At 40.8% G+C, this 18,999-nt stretch overlaps 2 protein-coding genes across 2 annotated transcripts in view; one reads left to right on the top strand and one right to left on the bottom strand.

Moving 5' to 3' along the window:
- The window catches only part of il11ra (interleukin 11 receptor subunit alpha), a 146,245-nt gene that overhangs the window by 87,500 nt on the left and 39,746 nt on the right, over nucleotides 1-18,999 (top strand). The gene's annotated exons all lie outside the window — the stretch shown is intronic.
- Nucleotides 1-18,999, bottom strand: part of cntfr (ciliary neurotrophic factor receptor) — a 232,502-nt gene that overhangs the window by 9,420 nt on the left and 204,083 nt on the right. Inside the window, exons 6-7 of the mRNA XM_079582627.1 lie at nucleotides 7,292-7,360; nucleotides 5,226-5,340 (exon numbers count right to left, since the gene is read on the bottom strand). Of these exons, the coding sequence (XP_079438753.1) occupies nucleotides 5,226-5,340; nucleotides 7,292-7,360 (184 nt within the window). The remainder of the gene's footprint in view (nucleotides 1-5,225; nucleotides 5,341-7,291; nucleotides 7,361-18,999) is intronic.

An 18,999-nucleotide genomic window follows, 5' to 3' on the forward strand; every position in this document is an offset into this window, starting at 1 on the left:
AAAAAATGACAAAAATGTGAGAAAAAATGACCAAAAAATGTGATAAAAAATGACAAAAAAATGACCAAAAAATGAAAAAAATGAGAAAAAAATGACCAAAAAATGACAAAAATATGATAAAAAATATGATAAAAAATGACCAAAAAATTACAAAAATTTGACAAAATGTGACAAAAAAATGACAATGTAATTAAAAACTTGACCAAAAAAATGACAAAAATGTGACAAAAAATGACCAAAAAAATGACAAAAAGTTACAAAAATGAGTTGAATACCCAACAAAAAAATGATGGAAAAAAAATGTGATGACGTGAGGAAAAAGATTCTCTCGGTTCAGGCGGGAGTTAAGAGGTTAACCTATATAACCTATAAAAACCTATAAAAAACAATGGCTAAAACAAAAATGAATTAAATTTATGAATTTAAATGAATGGCACCCTGGTAAAATAGCATGTATGCTACGACACCATAATAATAATAATAATAATATTAAAATATATATTGTATCTATATGCTCTGGCGACCCCCAAAATTTGTCTCGCGACCCCCTAGTGTGTCCCGACCCCCAGGTTGAGAACCCCTGCATTAGGACATGGCTTTATGTCATAAATCTGGACAAAGTTAAATGAGCTGTCTTCTGGATTATGTAATGCGTTTGTAAACTCGCTTTGATGCCTCCACTACTTTACATGACGTGGGATAACACTGATTAAAAAATGAATGAATGAATGAACTTGAATGGCCCTTGAAGACAAGGGCCGAACCTCACCACTGTAGCACCAAAGAAAAGGTCTACATGATGACCTAGTGGGATGCTCTGCCAGAAAAAAAATATATATATACTGACAATATTTCCCACATGTTTAGAGGAAAATGGGTATTTGATCTCTTATTTGCATAACAATATTTCTCGAAATAATCTTTGGGGTCAGATTTGGCCCCCCAAGATTGTCTTTCTTTTTCAACGTTTTCTTTCTCTGGATGTAAATGATGTAAGTACAAACCAGTTAAAAGCCATATAAGCACCCGGGCCCATTTACAACAAGCAGTCAAGCAACCATGAATTAAAAATAATGATAAATTATGTTACGTAATGATCAATAATAATAATAACATAACATTTCACCTAATAATGAGAAAAATTAACAGTAAATGACATGTCTTATGTTCTATACTACATTTGCTGATCAAGTCAAACTTACGAAGTAATTATAAACAAGTTAATTATGAACTAATAATGGACTAATGCTTTACACTATGCCGGTTAAAACTGTAAAGGTTGAAACATGATATACAGATGGCAGATATCATCAATCTGTGCTTTCCAACAATTACTCATAATGAGCTCATTAGTATTCCATTATTAGTTCATAAAGATCTTCATCATATAACGTGTTACTGAGAAGAGTGATATTAGTTCAGACTTCAAGGCAAAACTTTTCCCTCTGTTTTCCAAATGAACCCCAGACTGCAGTCCCTCCGCCCGCCCGTAGGAGTCACTGTTGCATCGTATAATCCCACGCGGCGGCTGTCACGGCAGGAGCCAGGCTGTCAGGCCTTTGGTGAGGCTTCACATCGGTTTTATTCTCTAATTAAAGAGGTTTTAGGACAGCTCATCAATTCTTTCCCTGGCATTAACCTGCTCCATGTGTGATACGGGAGCACGGGCCCTTTTCAAAGCCGCGGCTATAAATACACATCATCACCTGTCACTCACATATAACTCCTCGATATGCCCACAGCGCTCAAACGATCCAAAGGCATTAGTCACACAGACAGAGACGTTCAGACTGCACGGGAAAGACAATTGTCCCGGAAAGTGTTTAATAGTCATCTCTCAGTCAATCTAAAGCTTGGGCACATTCGAATTTCCATTGTCCATTTTTCCTGTTTATAATAAGTGTCAATTTAAAGGAATAGGCCACCGTTTTTATATACTAAGATATGTTCTTACCTCACTTTAGTCGAGTTAATATATCCCCGTCTGGTCTTTGTCCGTGCGCTCTGTCACGCAAACGGAGCACATTCGCAGCCTCTCCCACATGTCACATAGCTCCGAAAAAGCTCACGATAGAAGCTACCAAGCTCTTCCACGTGTTCCCTATTTAAATAAAGTTACGTGAAGTGTTTTCATGCGAAGTATATTTACACAGAAATGTAGCATGTGGATTTTATAAGCAAATAAAAAGGGGGACTATATTGTGAGGCGTAATGATACGAGGAGCACAGCGTCCGCGTAGTAACTCCTAAAGACTTCCCCCGCTCACTTCCGTCAATAACCTTTAGGAGTTACTGCGCGGACGTTTTACTCCTCGTATCATTACGCCTCACAATATAGTCCCCCTTTTTATTTGCTTATAAAATCGACACGTTACATTTCTGTGTAAATATACTTTGCATGAAAACACTTCACGTAACTTTATTTAAATAGGGAACACGTGGAAGAGCTTGGTAGCTTCTATCGTGAGCTTTTTCGGAGCTATGTCACATATGGGAGAGGCTGCGTATGTGCTCCGTTTGCGTGACAGAGCGCACGGACAAAGACCAGACGGGGATATATTAACACGACTAAAGTGAGGTAAGAACATATCTTAGTATATAAAAACGGTGGCCTATTCCTTTAATGGCTAAAAAAACAACAAAAGTTGAATCTACTTTTTCTCCATAAGGATTTTTGAGCATCAAATTTGTGGCCTGAGCTTTGAACCACAAAAAGGGTTAGGTTACATTTGAATTTATACAGATTGCTTTCAGTAATAACTAGTTTGGATTAGAATGTTTGTCAGGGCAGGAGTTACAGTAATGTGTAATTAAAAGATATGCGCAGAATTCCCTTTAGATAAAACTAAAGAGAGAGGGAATGTGTAAATCAAACAGATTCGAAACCTAATTATAAATACATTAAAAAAAAAAAAAAAAAGCCAGGTCCTTATTTATTCATTTCACTCTTTTCATGTTGGAACGTGGCATCTTCACTTTTGCGATTCAATAAATAAAAAAACAAGGGCCTGTCTCCATTCTTACATGTCTATTTACTCCTCACATACATACTTCATGTTCCGCACTCCCTCAGCCTTACAATAACCGGGATGATTGCCTGAAGATCACCAGCGTTTAGAGGTTTCGTTTTGGACAAGCTTGATCTCAACATCTCACAGCTTCCCTCATGAGCGCCAGGTGCCGGGACAAAAAGCCCCGCGGCACTTACGCTATACGCGCAAGGTTCCAAAAAATTAAATGTGGAGAAACCAGGCTAACGTGTGCGCTTTGTAGAAAGACAGAGGAGCAGCACATCCCCCCCCCGGGGTGTCGGCGCTACGGAAAAGCTACGGTTGTCGATTTGTCTGAAAGCGGCATGGATCTCGCAGCTTAAGCCACCGATAAAAAAGTTCAAGGCTATCAAAACGCTCTACGCTGTGCTCCATTTAATGATAAAGAAAGTTATTAAGCAAACTTCATTTCATACCTTGCTGGTTCAGGGAGATTTATGGGGGACCGGACCGGGGCCTTGTACTGTTAACATAAAAGCAAGGCTGTAGAGGGGCTGATAGCACTTAACGCACCGGTGGCAAAAAAAAAAGAAAAAGAAAAGGAGAGGCATGGTCGGAATACAATATCCTTTGAATATATGTGAATATTGTAGAGTGGCGCGGCGCAGACATCTCTATGCATCAAAGCACTCTTATACAAAGCGCTCCCATTTCACAGACTTCTCGAAGATCCACGGTTGTGCTTTCACTTTACATTGGTGGGCCTATTGCATGTTATCGCACTTACAACAATGTATTTGTAACCCATGTAAATTATGAATCTCCGCTTACATATAATGAAATATTAATACCATGTGTGTGTATGTGTGCGGGACTGTTGCAGCCAATCGTGTGGCTCGTAGCAATTCTATACAAGCTTCCTGTTTCATGGCAGTTACAGGGACGCAATTTATGTCCTACTGTGTAGAATGAGCCCTGACTATTCACCATAACTGCCTCTAAAATCCTGCACTGTCACTCAAAAAGGTGTTACTTCTGGCCGACTATCTCCACCGTCATGCATGAGCTGAACATGGAGACTGCAACTCATTTTTGTAACTTTTTTGTCATTTTTTTGTCATTTTTTTTGTCATTTTTTATCACATTTTTGTCTTTTTTTTTGTCACATTTTGTCATTTTTTTGTCATTTTTTTCTTCAATTTTTTGTCATTTTTTGTCAATTTTTTGTCATTTTTTGTCAATTTTTTGTCATTTTTTGTCAATTTTTTGTCAATTTTTTGTCAGATTTTTGTCAATTTTTTGTCATATTTTTGTCATTTTTTCTTTAATTTTTTGTCAATTTCTTGTGACATTTTTGCAATTCTATACAAGCTTCCTGTTTCACGGCAGTTACAGGGACGGAATTTATGTCCTACTCATTTTTTTAAAACTTTTTTGTCATTTTTTGTCACATTTTGTCATTTTTTTGTCAATTTTTAGTCAAATTTTTGTCATATTTTTGTAATTTTTTTGTCACATTTTGTCACAATTTTGTAATTTTTTTGTCCATTTTTTGTCAATTTCTTGTGACATGTTTTCTCACTTTTTTGTCATTTTTTTTGTCATTTTTTATCAAATTTTTGTTTGTTTTTTGTCACATTTTGTCATTTTTTCGTCAATTTTTTGTCACATTTTTGTCATTTTTTTGTCCTTTTTTTTTCTTAATTTTTCAATCAATTTTTTGTCATTTTTTGTCACATTTTTGTCATATTTTTGTAATTTTTTGTCACATTTTAGTCATTTTTTTTAAATCAATTTTTTGTCAATTTCTTGTGACATTTTTGCCACTTTTTCATAAATTCAGTCAAATTACTCATTCTATTGGTCTTAACTAAGTGCCAAAACAAACCAGACCAATGCATGACTGCCACTCGTCTGCTTCTGTTGCCCTGCTGCGCCATCACCTGTACAGTATGTTTTTTTCTAAGAGGATCCAGCAGATTAGAAAGTCTATAGTTGTATAGTTATGGGTTAGGGGACTTGTCATTATTCTTCAGTAGCTTTTGTCCTCCCCTCACGCTGTTGCACTGAACAGAGCTTTCTCTTTCACTGTTCCTCTTGTTTCTCTTTGTTTCTCTTTGTTTCTCTTTGTTTCAGTTTACCGCCGTGTCCTCGGTCACTGCGCTCTTGGTCACGGCGTTCTTGGCAAGCTCAGGTCTTGGGGCTCTATTGTGAGGCGAGAAGCGTGTGTTATACCTGGGATGACAGGGTCCACTTCAGGAGGGGAGGTGATCTCGCCGATCCAGGTCGTGGCATGGACCGCAACGCTCCAGTCGCTCCACGTGCCGATCTCCGTGTCCTTGGCGGCGACCTGACATGAAGATGACATAAAGATGTACGTTATGCACTGGCGTAGGTGTGAAGCTGCCGATGGAAAGCTTCAATGAGAAGTAAAAGAATCAGCCGTGACACAAAATGTTCAAAAGTGGTGACACTATTCACAAAACCCGCTTGATGTTGGTCAGTAGATTAACGTGGCAGGTTTATGGATCCCTCCACCAAATAACAACATAACATTTGTAGATCACCGTATCTCGCCCACTGAGTTATACCGGCTCTCCATCTGAAATTACTGCATTAACATCTTGAACTTGAACGTAACCTATTGTTAGAGGCAATCGGCTCAAACACAGCAACTTGGTCTTCATGGCGGGATGCTGGCATTGCCGCGATAGCACCCCCTAGTGGCTACGGGCGTCTCCAGAAAGTGCTTTCTGATATGGAATCCTATGCAGACTCTATGTAAGGATTAAACAACTCGGAGCCGTGCATTAGACGGTTATAATGCACAATGCGGAGTCAAGAAAACCACCACGCGCAGGGTCCAGGTCCAGGGTTCGATTCCCACCTGGTCGGGGCCGTTCTGTGTGGAGTTTGCATGTTCTCCCCGTGTCTGCGTAGGTTTCCTCCGGGTACTCCGGTTTCCCCTACCACTAAAAACATGTACAATAGGCCAGGATGAATGATGTGTGTGAGTGAATGTATGGTGGTGGTCAGAGGGTCCGTTGGCGCAGTCGCAACAGTGCTTCTGTCAGTCTCCCCCAGGGGAAACTGAAGCTACAAAAGTAGTTTACCACCACAGAGTATGCAGTGAATGTACTATAGAGTTCGGGAATGTGACGTCATATCGCTATGCATTATGGGATTAGCAGCAATTGTAAATTAATGGAGATTTTAAAAGTTAAAATGCTGGAGTTACTGTTCACATTAAAACACTTGGACACCACAGTGTGTTAGGTGTATTTACCAGCAGTAACTCAGCAGCTAACAGAGCTGTTCCACGGCTACTTTCTCCACTTTTTATACTGTTTTTAGCTAATGTTAGTCTATGGAAATGTATGCTAACAGCTGCAAAGATGGCCGATCTCCATGGTAACTGTGGACTTTCCCAAACTCTATTGTCTCATGTAAAGCGCTTTGTGACTATGTCTGTGAAAGGCGCTATATAAATAAAGATCTTCTTCTTCAACTGTTTATGGAAACAGCTGCAGTGGAGTCGCTCACACCTGGGCCCATAGGCCGCACGAACTGAAACCTTTATGTTTCACTTTACTAATCCAGCCAAATATGCTTCAGTGCAGGGATCACTTTATGTACGCCTGAAAATTCTGCCGTCTGTATCTATCTCGTCATAGAAGGGGGCGTGGCTTTGCCGAGAAGGAAAATAGAATCTTTAGAGAAACACAATTTTTCACTCTTTTAAGCCATTGTCTCTTGGAATATGAACTTATTAATCACAAATAAATAGTCAGGTGTAAATCAGGCCCATATGGATATTTTCTCACAGCACATTGTTCAGTAGCCGTTAGCATTAGCCCGGTGCTAACATGTAGCATCAAGTTAGCACCAAGCTTTTTTTATGTATTGCTGTTGAACCACTTTCTTCCTCTCCATGTCTTTGTTTCTTTATTTAGTAGAAAAATCTATTCATAATTCAGCGTTTGTTAAAGTAGTTTTTGAATAATTAGAGAAAGTTTAGATTTTTCTCCAAATTGTTTTCCCCCTTAACTGTTTCCAAACATGACCATATATGGGTGATTCCAGAGATGCCGTCTGTATCTATCCCAGTGATTTTTAACAACCGGACTACGTGTGCGGCTATACCAAAATAATGCACAATCAGAATCGAGTATTCACCCAGACCATGGTATAAATAATCCATAAACAACAGACCCACTTTACCCTCTCCACATGACCCCTCTCCAGATAATGAGCATGTTTCGGGTCCATGCAGTTGCACGCTTGAGATCAAACCCGCTTACCTGGATGATGTACTCCTTCCCGGCGTAGGCATCGGTGATAGTGTGAGTGGTGCTGTCCGACAACTCCACCTAAACAAGAGAAGAAGAAAAAAAAAAAGGACGTTATGATCAAGCCTGCAGCTTCTCGGTTTCCTCGTACACGTATTGCCTCTGCTCTTGCACCAACTCCAAACTAAAAAAGCATGTATTTTTAACGCATATCTGAAGGCGCTCCAAGGCCGCAAGGATAAAACATTATGAATTATGAAAATGCGGAGCTAAAAAAGGGCCGTCGTGAGGTCTTAAGTCAACTTTTGGGTTTGAACATCCAGTCCGTTGGCCCGCCGCTGCATGGCATGCCTATAATTTATCATCTCTAGCATTACGGGACTCTCAGATGGCTCACAGGACTGCGCCGAGCTTTGTGGGACAGATAGATGACCATGGATCTGGAGGGCAAAAATGCTGTGATCCCTTAAACATTCTGCTCAACCAGCCGCTTTGGAATAAATGATAAACATGTTTCTGTTGCACTGTTTGAGTGTTACAAATTGCATCATGAACATTACTAACATCGGCCCCTTTCTGTAAACTAACTTCCATTTTCTTTTTCTTTGCATAACTCACACAAATACTTTTAAGTGATGCAATGGTAAAAAAAAAAAAAAAGAAAAATCATCAGACATTTTCCGCCTCTGTTTCAAAGGCTGCGCAAAACATGCTCGACGATCCCACACGGCTCTGGCACACACACTTTTAATTTGCGTGAGGTAAATGTTTGGATCACCAAGGAGACCGCCGCGGCAGTGATTTGTTGCTCGGCTGTAATTTATGGCTAGTGATGATACCGCGCGCAAGATAAACAGTAATAAACAAACTCGTCTTTGACCCGTCTGCTCCAGCTGTGAAAGACACCTCCAAGCATGCTGCGGGTTTAATAGGTCTGAACAGACATGTCCTTATATCATACCGATAAATGTGAGCATCTCAATAACACGGCGACAAGCTTTTTTAGCGGAGCAGGTGGCTGAGAGCAATGCGGGCCAGGTTTCAATATGTTCAAATTTGATCGGGATTGAGAAGTAAATTGAAAGGAAGTCGTCTTTTGTGGCATAAATTCACACTATTGTTGTTTAATCCAGTGGTTCTCAACCTTTTGGAGCCGCGACCCCCATTATAACAGTTGAAGGGGTTCGTGACCCCCCGCCTGGGTCACACCGTGAGAAATCGGAACATTAGCCTACATAATTCTTAAAGCAGTACTAAGTAACGTGTTTACCTTAATATATCCTTTTCGTAGTCCCTGTGGGGGTAATACAAGTGTTTATGGGATGATTGGAGGGTCTTTCATCTCCCCCTGGTGTCTCTGGCCAGATAAACATGTTTGCAACTTGACTGCCACTGGACCGGAGCAAGCAATACACACTAATGGAATCACGAAGAAGAAGCTAACATGCTAACGGGCAAAGCTAACTGCGGGCTAACATCACTTTAAACAGTATTTACAGTCAAGTTTGAGTGAAAAAAAATATTTCCATTGTATAGTTGGATGTACAATATCTCTCTCTCCCTTTGTCTTTTCTGTCAGCGTACTAGTATTTACTCTCCAAGACAATTAATAAATTAAAAAATCGCAACTTGCTACGACACCTGCAGTTGCGCTTATGGCCTCTAGGGGGAAGAGTTACTTAGTACTGCTTTAAAAAAGAAAGAAAAAAACAAATGGCTAAAGTAAAATTAATAAAATTATGGTAAAATAGCACACACATGCGACACAATATTATGCTACACGCTAATAAAAATATGTATATTTTATCTACATGATCTGGCAACCCCCCAAATTTGTCTCGCGGGTCGACCCCACTGGTTTAATGTATAGTTTAGCATAGGTATTTGAAAAAGTATCGTCCGGATATCAGTATCCAGCCATACCTCTGTCTTAAAGGAACAGGCCACTGTTTTTCCATGCTGAGATATGTACTTACCTGAGCTTAGACGAGTTGATGCGTACCTGTCTGGTCTTTTGTGTGTGTGCGCTCAGTCACGCAAAAAGACCAAAGATGTTGCTAGTATTCAGCCTCTCCCAGCATATTCCTATGGACCCAAACGGGGGTGAATTTAAAGCGACCAAGCTCTTCCACGTTTTAGTTACACAAAATTAAACATGACAATTTTGCGGAGGACGTCAAAGTGCTCCTAAGGTGTTATTACGCCTAACAATATAGTTCCCCCTTTTATCCGCTTAGAAAATCCAAAGGTTTTCTTTGTGTAACTATACCAGGATCAAGTAACTACTCACGTAACCATATTTAAATAGGTAAAATGTGGAAGAGCTTGGTCACTTCTAACTTCACCCCTGTTTGGGCCCATGGGAATATGCTGGGAGAGGCGAAAAATGCTAACAACATCTTTGGTCTTTTTGCGTGACTGAGGGCACGCACAAAGACCAGACAGGTACGCATCAACTCGTCTAAGCCCAGGCAAGAACATATCTCAGTATGTTAAAAAAGATGGCCTGTTCCTTTAAGAAAGAGAGAAATCGTTTGTCTTTGGTATTTGAATATGTAAACTCTGGTACCAATGCAACATCCAGATTTGTAATAATATAAACAACAGGTTTATCCAAGTTTGTAATAAGAGGAGTTCTGTTTCATGATTGTTTTAGTGTACAGGTTTGAATTTGAATGCTGAGGCGCTGCGGTGGTAAAGGGGTGGACGAGTTTGGGGAAAAAAGGTTATATTATGGCTAAAAGGAGTTACATTTTGTACAAATATAGACACTAAAGGCGCTTCTATCTATTCCTTTCAGTGACTGTATCCACACCACATCTCTATCCAGAAAAAGCATTGTACAGGCCCAGTGCTATAAGCCTCCACTTTGTGCTTCTTATCTGCTCTCTCACACTATCTGTTTAACACTGACCCTTTGTCCAAGCCAGTGCCTCTGTCTTCACAATATCTGTGCCGCTCGTCTGCCCAGAGAAAGTTCAGCAGCTTCATAAAAAGGAGCAAAAATGTAGAAATGTGTATGAGATAGTCCTGTCATCTGTCTGTCACTCACCGCTCTGTCTGTTTCCAAGTCTCGTCTTTAAACCTTCAGACAGTTTCTCTCCTCGTCACTTCATCAAGCACCCTACTTTAACGCAATTAGTATCGCAATTTACGGTGTCACAATTCAGTTCACAGTGCATGCACCTTTTAAAAACAATCAGGAGGGAAAACATTTTGTCAGCCTCTTAGCATAAGGGCCTTGTTTTGAAAAATAATTATAAAGAATCCTTCTAAGTGACTGAGGACAGAGCGAATGAAACCAAAAGATTAAGTAGTGTTTATGGTGTAAAACGAAACAAAAATCTCAATTTTGCCCAAATAATTGATTTGCTTGCCAATTAATCTTGGAGGCTGATGATTTCAGAGAACACTGAAATGTGCCCTGCTAAACTAATAAACAAATCACAGGTCTGCAGGGTAAGCAGAGGAAAATACGTTTATTATAAAAAATATCTGCATTGCAGCCATTCAAATTGCAATTTTGATTTCATTATTCGCGCAGCCCCAGTCCCTTCAATGTAAATCATTTCAACTTGTTTAAGTCCCACTGGGCTGAAGTATTCAGTGCTTGTTTGCCATAGAAAATGGCGGCACGGTGGCGCAGCGGTTAGCGCTCACGCCTCACAGCAAGAAGGTCCTGGGTTCGATTCCCACCTGGACGGGGCCTTTCTGTTTGGAGTTTGCATGTTCTCCCCGTGTCTGCGTAGGTTTCCTCCGGGTACTCCGGCTTCCCCTACCACTAAAAACATGTACAATAGATTCCCCTCTGGGGCCAGGACTCCACTGAAAAAGAGATTCTTAATCTCAGTGGGACTATCCTGGTTAAATAACGGTCAATAATAAACAAATAAAAATGACAAGTTCAGTTCAGGTGCAAGTCCATAGCAGAGTGATATATTGTCTGAGAATAAACAAACTAATTCTGGCAAACTGAATTGAGTTGAACTAAATACAACTGTACTTTTTCATAAAAGCAATAAAGAACATTTGTTGACATTTTATGTTAAAGGGATATTTCAGGATTTTTGACATAGGGCCTCATTTCCTAGTTATCCAGAGTGTTGTTGATTTCTGTAGATATTTTTATTTGTAATTCATGCAGTTCTTATGTTTGAAGAGGTTAGTGGCGCTAGGCTAGTGCATGTCTATGGTATCAGCTAGCCTGCATTAAAAACAGTCTGACCCGCTCCACAGTGCACCTGAGGCAAATCACACCAGACTAACCATATAAATGTCTGTGTCCATAGAATAATTTTTTGAATATAACTGACCTTGTATCACATGAATGATCGCATTTTGAGGGACTATTTTCTAGTATACAACCACAAAGCTGATGCTGCTTAAATATAAATGCAAAACAGTTAACGCAGACATTTATATGGTTAGTCTGGCGTTATAAGTGATTTATCTCAGGTGAACTGTGGAGCGGGTCAGACTGTTTTTAATGCAGGCTAGCTGATACCATAGAAATGCACTAGCCTAGCGTCACTAAGCTTTTCAAAAATATAACAACTGTATGAATTTAAGAAAAAAATATCTCCAGAAATCAACAACACTCTGGATAACTAGGAAATGAGGCCCTATGTCAAAAATCCTGAAAAATCCCTTTAAGGTGTGCTCATTAAGTATTAACAAGGCAATAAGCATTAGCAATGAATATGCCATGAATAATATGCTTCGAAAGATATTGATAAGCTGCTCATTACACTATCATCTATTAACATACTAATCATTGAATCTTAACCCTAACCTCAAACCAAACCTGATTAATCAGACTACTAATCCTGATTAATATCTATTTAATACTTAATGAGCATCTTACTGTGGCCACAGCGCCTTTGCTCTGCCCAATCCCGTCAGACCTTGGAAGCTAAGCACGGAAGGGCCCGGCAGGACTTGGATGGGAGGCCGTTTGGGAACACAAGGAAGCCTAGCGAATGTAGTGAGCGAGTGGTTTGGGGGTGGTCGGAGGGGCCGATGGCGCAGACTTGCCTCGCTTCCGTCAGTCTACCCCAGGGCAGCTGTGGCTACAATAGTAGTTTACCACCACTGAGTATGGAGTGAACGAATAGTGCAATGTAAAGCGTCTGTGAGTGTCCAGAAAAGCGCTATATGAAACCAATGCATTTATATTATTATAATTATTATTAATATAAAGCGATACCGAGCATTCTTTTCAATATCATTCCACCACCACTCATTCAGCATGTCAGCATCTGCATACTCCTTTTGAAATGATTATTGAAATCCATCGAGCTGCTGCTATGGGGTGATCGCGATGTCGTCACGTCCAAGGCTTTGGGTGAATGTATTAGATAAATAAGAGAGTTCTATGGTGGGCCAAAAGAATACTCACAAAGAGAGCCCCGCTTCCCTTGCGCTGTTTAATGATATTTCATTTAAATAAGCAGCGCTACACGTCTGGATAAATCAGCTGTAAACCCACCATCGGGAGAAAACGACGGAAGCGAACAACCAGAGCCATCTTCCCTATGCACCTGGGCAGAGAGGGCAATGCTGAAGCAAGACCCAGAGCAGCACCTTTCAGAAGCCTTCACACCCTATAGAGATACTTTTAATCAGCACCCAGCCCTATTGACGGGGCTTGGATAAGCTACACTACAAAAAGTAAATATCAAACATTGGCTTAAATGACTTGAAACGAGGAAATGTATCTTGTTTTGAACGGTTTTCACTCTTTTAGACACTTTTCCTGATCGGACCAAGTTCACTTTGCTTGTTTGAGGACATTTCAGACCAGTTCTAGGGTAAATCTCGCTTGAAATAAGAAAGTAAAATTGCCAATGAGATAAGACCAATTTTCTTACCCCATTGGCAAAGAAAATGACCTGAAATAAGGACGAAGTGTATCGAAACGAGTCAGAAACATCTCGGAAACAAGTGAGATAATCTAGGACAAATGCCCAAGAACTTCTTAACTAGTCAAAACAACTAAAATGTGGATTATTATGCTCAAATCGAGATGTTTATACTGATCTAGTTAATTACTTTTTGCACTTTTTTTTACTGTAAACTGTGTGCGGCGCGGAATGCTCAAGCAGCACACGGCCGCAACCTTCACTCCGCTCCACGCTTCCAACTCAACGTAAACACGGTAACAACACCAAAAACATTGTCATGAGTCATGAGCACACAGGGATTCTACTTTATTACAGACTCGCTTTGCGTGCAGACAACTCGATGTTTTATTTATGACAGAGATACAGTGAAATATGTGCGGCAATTCCGACAAGGTCAAGAAGCAAGACGCCTAGCGGAGGGGGAAAGCAGCAACAAAAGACACTGGCAGAAAAGCAGACAAAGGGGAGGAAACATTCCACGGGGATTGCATAAGCCACTGTGAGAAAACGAACTGATCCGTTACTGTTGCCACTCATGCTTTTAATCTTTCCAGTCCCTTTTATGCCCCCCCCCCCCCCCAACTGGACCGGGGAATGTTTTAATTAGACCTGAATGCATTGCTCGGATGGTTTGGTATGCTCCGTGAGAGGTTCTGTTCGATATCGTCTTTTTATACCGAGATTTTTGTTTACCCCGGCAAAAAAAAAAAAAGAGAGAAAAAAGTCTAATTGCTTTGCAGCGGTGATCGATAAAGCTTCATCTCGTCCTATCTCCTCCCATCAGTCCGCGAAAGCTGAGCAAAAGAAGGACTGCTGAAGAAGCGCGGCAAAGGATTCCAGTAAAAGCGTTTCTAGAGGTGTCGCATTTATGACTTTGCTCCGTGTGCTTTAGCGATAGGTTTTTTTGGTCCATGTCTGACAAATTCAATTACATTTTTGAATTCTATGTGACATTTCAACTCTATGACTATGGCAAGGCAAGGCAAGTTTATTTGTAGAGCACAATTCATACACAAGGCAATTCAAAGTGCTACACAGTTGCATAAATATAAGGAAACAAATACAATCAATAAAAACATCAACATAGAATTAATCAATTACAGTAAGAAGCAAGAGTGTAGATAAAATACTTTCAGTTATATGCATTTTTAAGTCTTGTTTAGATTCGCTCTGTCTTGAGCACTATTTTTACGTCTTGTTTGACTCACTCTGTCTTGAGCACTATTTCGCTCTGTCTTGAGCACTATTTTTAAGTCTTGTTTGGACTCGCTCTGTCTTGAGCACTATTTTTAAGTTGTTTGGACTCGCTCTGTCTTGAGCACTATTTTTAAGTCTTGTTTTGACTCGCTCTGTCTTGAGCACTATTTTTAAGTTGTTTGGACTCGCTCTGTCTTGAGCACTATTTTTAAGTTTTGTTTGGACTCGCTCTGTCTTGAGCACTATTTTTAAGTTGTTTGGACTCGCTCTGTCTTGAGCACTATTTTTAAGTCTTGTTTGGACTCGCTCTGTCTTGAGCACTATTTTTAAGTTGTTTAGACTCGCTCTGTCTTGAGCACTATTTTTAAGTCTTGTTTGGACTCGCTCTGTCTTGAGAACTATTTTTAAGTCTTGTTTGGACTCACTCTGTCTTGAGCACTATTTTTCTTGCTCGTTCACACAAAGTTACCTAACCTCTGTTTTGTCGCTCCTTCTCCTCTGGACATCAACATAAAATTAATCAATTACAGTGAAAGGCAAGAGTGTTGATAAAATACTTTCAGTCATATGCACGGGCAAAAAGAACTGTTTTCAGCCTGGATTTGAACATTGTCAGAGTTGAGGCCTATGCCCAATACCAAACCCTTCAAAATCCAAAATTCAGCACTGTCTGTGGCTATTGTTATCCGCAGTTAGCAGCTAAAGTTGTGCCTCTCATTGCACCCAGCATGGCTGCAGCTGCTGCCATGTTTTAAGATGAAGATCACAGGTTCATGGCGCACAGTCAAACAAGTGTAAGAGCGGTGACTTTTGAGACCCAAAAACATGCATTCAAGAGCCGCATGGTGACTCAGAATAAACTCAGAACAGTCAGAATATGCTGTTAGAGCGAGGTCAAAACTACAGACTTTAAACCTAAAGGCCCTGTCCTTGGTTTCCTCGTTTACAAACTATCAAAGAGGCGAGAGAAAAATTTAAACTATTAGTCTAACGTCCCAGTTAATAAACATAGAAATCGCCGAAATGCTTTTAGCTGTCGAATTCCAGACCCGATTTAACATGAATGCTCCATCCCCGTACAAATGAATAGGGAAGACAGGCACAATGCTGATATATGTGGAGGTATGTTATGTCTTTTCATGGCATAGTGGCCATTGGATGTCTATCCGACCCCACACACAGCAGAAACTTTACTGTATTTGAGTTAGCATTTAGCTCAGAGGACATTTTTGTACGCTCATTTGTATTTTAAGTACAATCTCCAAAGGTCTGTACATTCATCAATGATTTCTAACAAGGCTTTGACCTCACCTTGATGTGATCGTTTATAATTTGTGATGTTTGGGGGCTAATGCTAACGGCCATAGGAAAAGTCCATTGAGCTAACCTGGCAGGAGAGGAAAACGAGCCTATGCATCAGATTTGTTTATATGTTGTTTTACAATCTATGGGCGGTGCACAGGAGAGAGAGCTTTTTTCCAATTGGCGGTAAATGACCAAAAATACATCAACAGTAGGTGAGTTTCTGGATTCATAATCCTGTGCAAATATAAACAAAGAACCGCCAATAAAACCGCATCAACCGCAGACGCCCAGCCTGATTGGTTTACTTCCTGTTTGCTTGTACCGCTGTGGAAATGTAGTTGATGCCACGGTCACCAAGCAAACACTGACGGGAAATAGCTAAAAACAAAAGCTTTTAAGGGGCTAGATGCAAGTTGATCATTTAAATACTCACTACTGCCACCTCAGGTTATACGTGTAACTGCACTTTCTATATTAAGCTCGTGCATGACGGCAATTCGGACCCGAAGTGACACCTTTTTGAGTGACAGTGCAGGATTTTAGAGGCAGTTGTGGTGAACAGGTCTGAGCTCATTCTACACCTGAAAGACGTTGCTGGAACATGTAGGGGGAGGAAAACGTATTGTCCCTTTAATATCTATATATGTAGCACGCAAGGTCATGTTTACACAAAGTTCTTCTTCTACAGTATACTGGAAAACATAATTAATTCTCTTCAACAATATCAGAAAGAAAATTAAGTGCAAGGCCTTCGGAGACAGGATTTTCTATTGACGTCTTACTATGCAACCATTCAAATTGTGCTTTCAATGTAGCTTATCACCGCCGACTTTGGAAAATGTATGGGGGGGGAGAAAAAATGGCATACGGTAGCACTCTGGGAACACAAATCCAAGCCATTATTGCCATTATCATCATAAATTCAATGCAAATCCATAGCCGAACGGGGCCCACGGAGCCAGACGGAGACAAAAACATGTTGGAGAGAGAGACGGACATTGAGGGAAGTGGCGTTGGCGGTCAGATCTAATCCAGCGAGCATGTCTGTTGTCCTGGAAGAGAAACCCAATTATATGGCACTTCCACTGGCCCAATGGCGCTCCCTCTATGTGCACGTTGGACCGCGTGTGTCTATGTCCGCGCAGGGGGGTGGGGGGGGGGAAGCTCGCTCTCATTAACTTGACTGACAGCGCCCATTTTTCCACTGCGCGCTCTCCCTTCCATTTAAGAGCACAAATGCATGCACACGCGAACAGAGGAGCGAACCGGTCCAAAGGGGTAATTTTTCAGACGCCGTTCCCCCGCTCTTTGAAGCCCCTCCATCGCCGCGCCGGCAATTACAGTACGGAAAAAAAAGATTGGTTTGAGAAGCGGCTAAAGCCAGTGGCAAATCCCCGTAGCTAAGCCGCGTGCCCTTAAACAGTGTGTGGTTGTCTGCGAAACATGCCGCTAAAGGTGAGAAGGCATTAACCCTACTTTAGGCTGTCGTGTCGGAAATGTCAGACAGCAAGATGGATGTGGAAGGGAAATACGGAGTTGTTATTCTTCCATATCAGGCTGCAAAAGTTTAGGAACATCTGAGGCAAGCTAGCAAGGAGCTTTCACTATCTTTCTTTTCTTATCCCTTATATCTAGCTCTCCAAGATAATGAGGTTTTGGGAAGATTAAACTTTCAGCGGTGAACAAAGAAAATGTCAAATCTACTCAATTGTTTATTAGTATTATATTACTATTATTTCACACTGAATCAACTTTTCTCAATATACGACTGAGAAAAGACAAGTGTTTTTTTTATAGTTTATTTTATATCAAAACTAATTGCCTAATGTCATTACTCTGTGTATAATCATTGCAATTTCATGCTATTTTTTACCACAAGAACAAAAAAAGGGTTAGTTATGTACAGTGATGGCATAGATGGCAGTGCCGCTCGGTCCAGGCCACGCTCCTCATTGGTCACCTTCACTCGCACGCGGCTTCTGTAGACACCATGGGAAACACCGGTGGATTTTTCGGATATCCTTCTATAATATTCTAACGGGACTTTTCGCTGGTGACACAAGATGAAGTGGGGAAGCTGCCGTGTGTTTACGGAGTTTCAAAGAGGCTAAACAGACGCGAGGACGCGGTGCTCCTCAATGCTACGGGCGAGTTCATGTTTACAATACTGTTCACATCAGTCCGGGTTCAGCGCTGTTATTAACTTCAGCAGGACAGAAACAACTTCTTTATGCTCTCATATCATTGTGCTTAGGCATTTGCTAAGTAGTCTGCTGTTTCAATGGCGTTGTGCAGCTGTTTGCCGAGTAAACGTTTGCCTTGTCGTGTCTGTATATGTCATGTGTCTCGGGGCTGTGGGAATAAGAGTTGTCTGTAATGCTTGTTCCGTGAGTATTTGCTGATATGTGGTTACATACTTCTTTTCAGTCTCACAAGCAGCAGTAAATGCGTTTATGTAGATCTGTTGTCACTTGTTGTAACCCCCATCCCCTCATATTTTATGCCTATGCGTCTATCACAGCTCCTGCCCCAGATAAAGTCAAACAACACCAGTGCAGACTCCCGTCGTCACAGCTCAGGGGCTGAACTCTGGAGGTTCTTAGCTTTCAAATGAGGGATGGTCTGTTCACATATACTTATGCTTGTGTGCAGCTTTGCGGAAACCAATTCCAGCTGGTTTGCTCATCAACATGTCCTCACTTTCACTTTATGTGGGAAAAATCTGAAAAGACGACAGTTTCCATGCACCTTTTGCGGTAAGCGATTAATCTGTTGATTGTAAAAAATAATCTGCAGATGAATCGATTACCAAAATAAGGCAGAGCATTTTGAGGAGACTGAAAGGAACATGCTGAATGAAACAAAAAGACAGCTTTAGATAGAGTTGACCTGGTCTCTTTCTAACAGGGGGCATCAGTTAAAAAGAGTTTTTTTGAAGCAACAATAAATCACTATGAGAAAAAAAGGGTCGATTTTTGGCTTAAGGGAATTTCAACTTTGCTTTAAAAATGAAGCATGTTATTACATTTGACACAGCCATTCTTTGTATTATCCACCCACCGAGCGAATCCCACAGAATAGCTGAAAACATTGTGTTACATTTCGTCTCTCTGTCAGTGATGTATGGAGCAGTGCGCCGCTAAATGGACTGCATTTGAGCGGCACCGTTTTTGGAGAGAGTGTGCGGTGCGTGAAGCCCGGTGGTCACTCACTCGTTCACTGCAACACCGAGCCAGTCAAGGACGTGGGGGCAAGAGAGGGGAGCTGTGCGTGTGAGCAAATAACACAAATTATTCATTTTTCAATGACCTTATA

Source organism: Gobius niger, assembly GCF_951799975.1.
Source record: "Gobius niger genome assembly, chromosome: 2".
Lineage (NCBI taxonomy): Eukaryota > Metazoa > Chordata > Actinopteri > Gobiiformes > Gobiidae > Gobius > Gobius niger.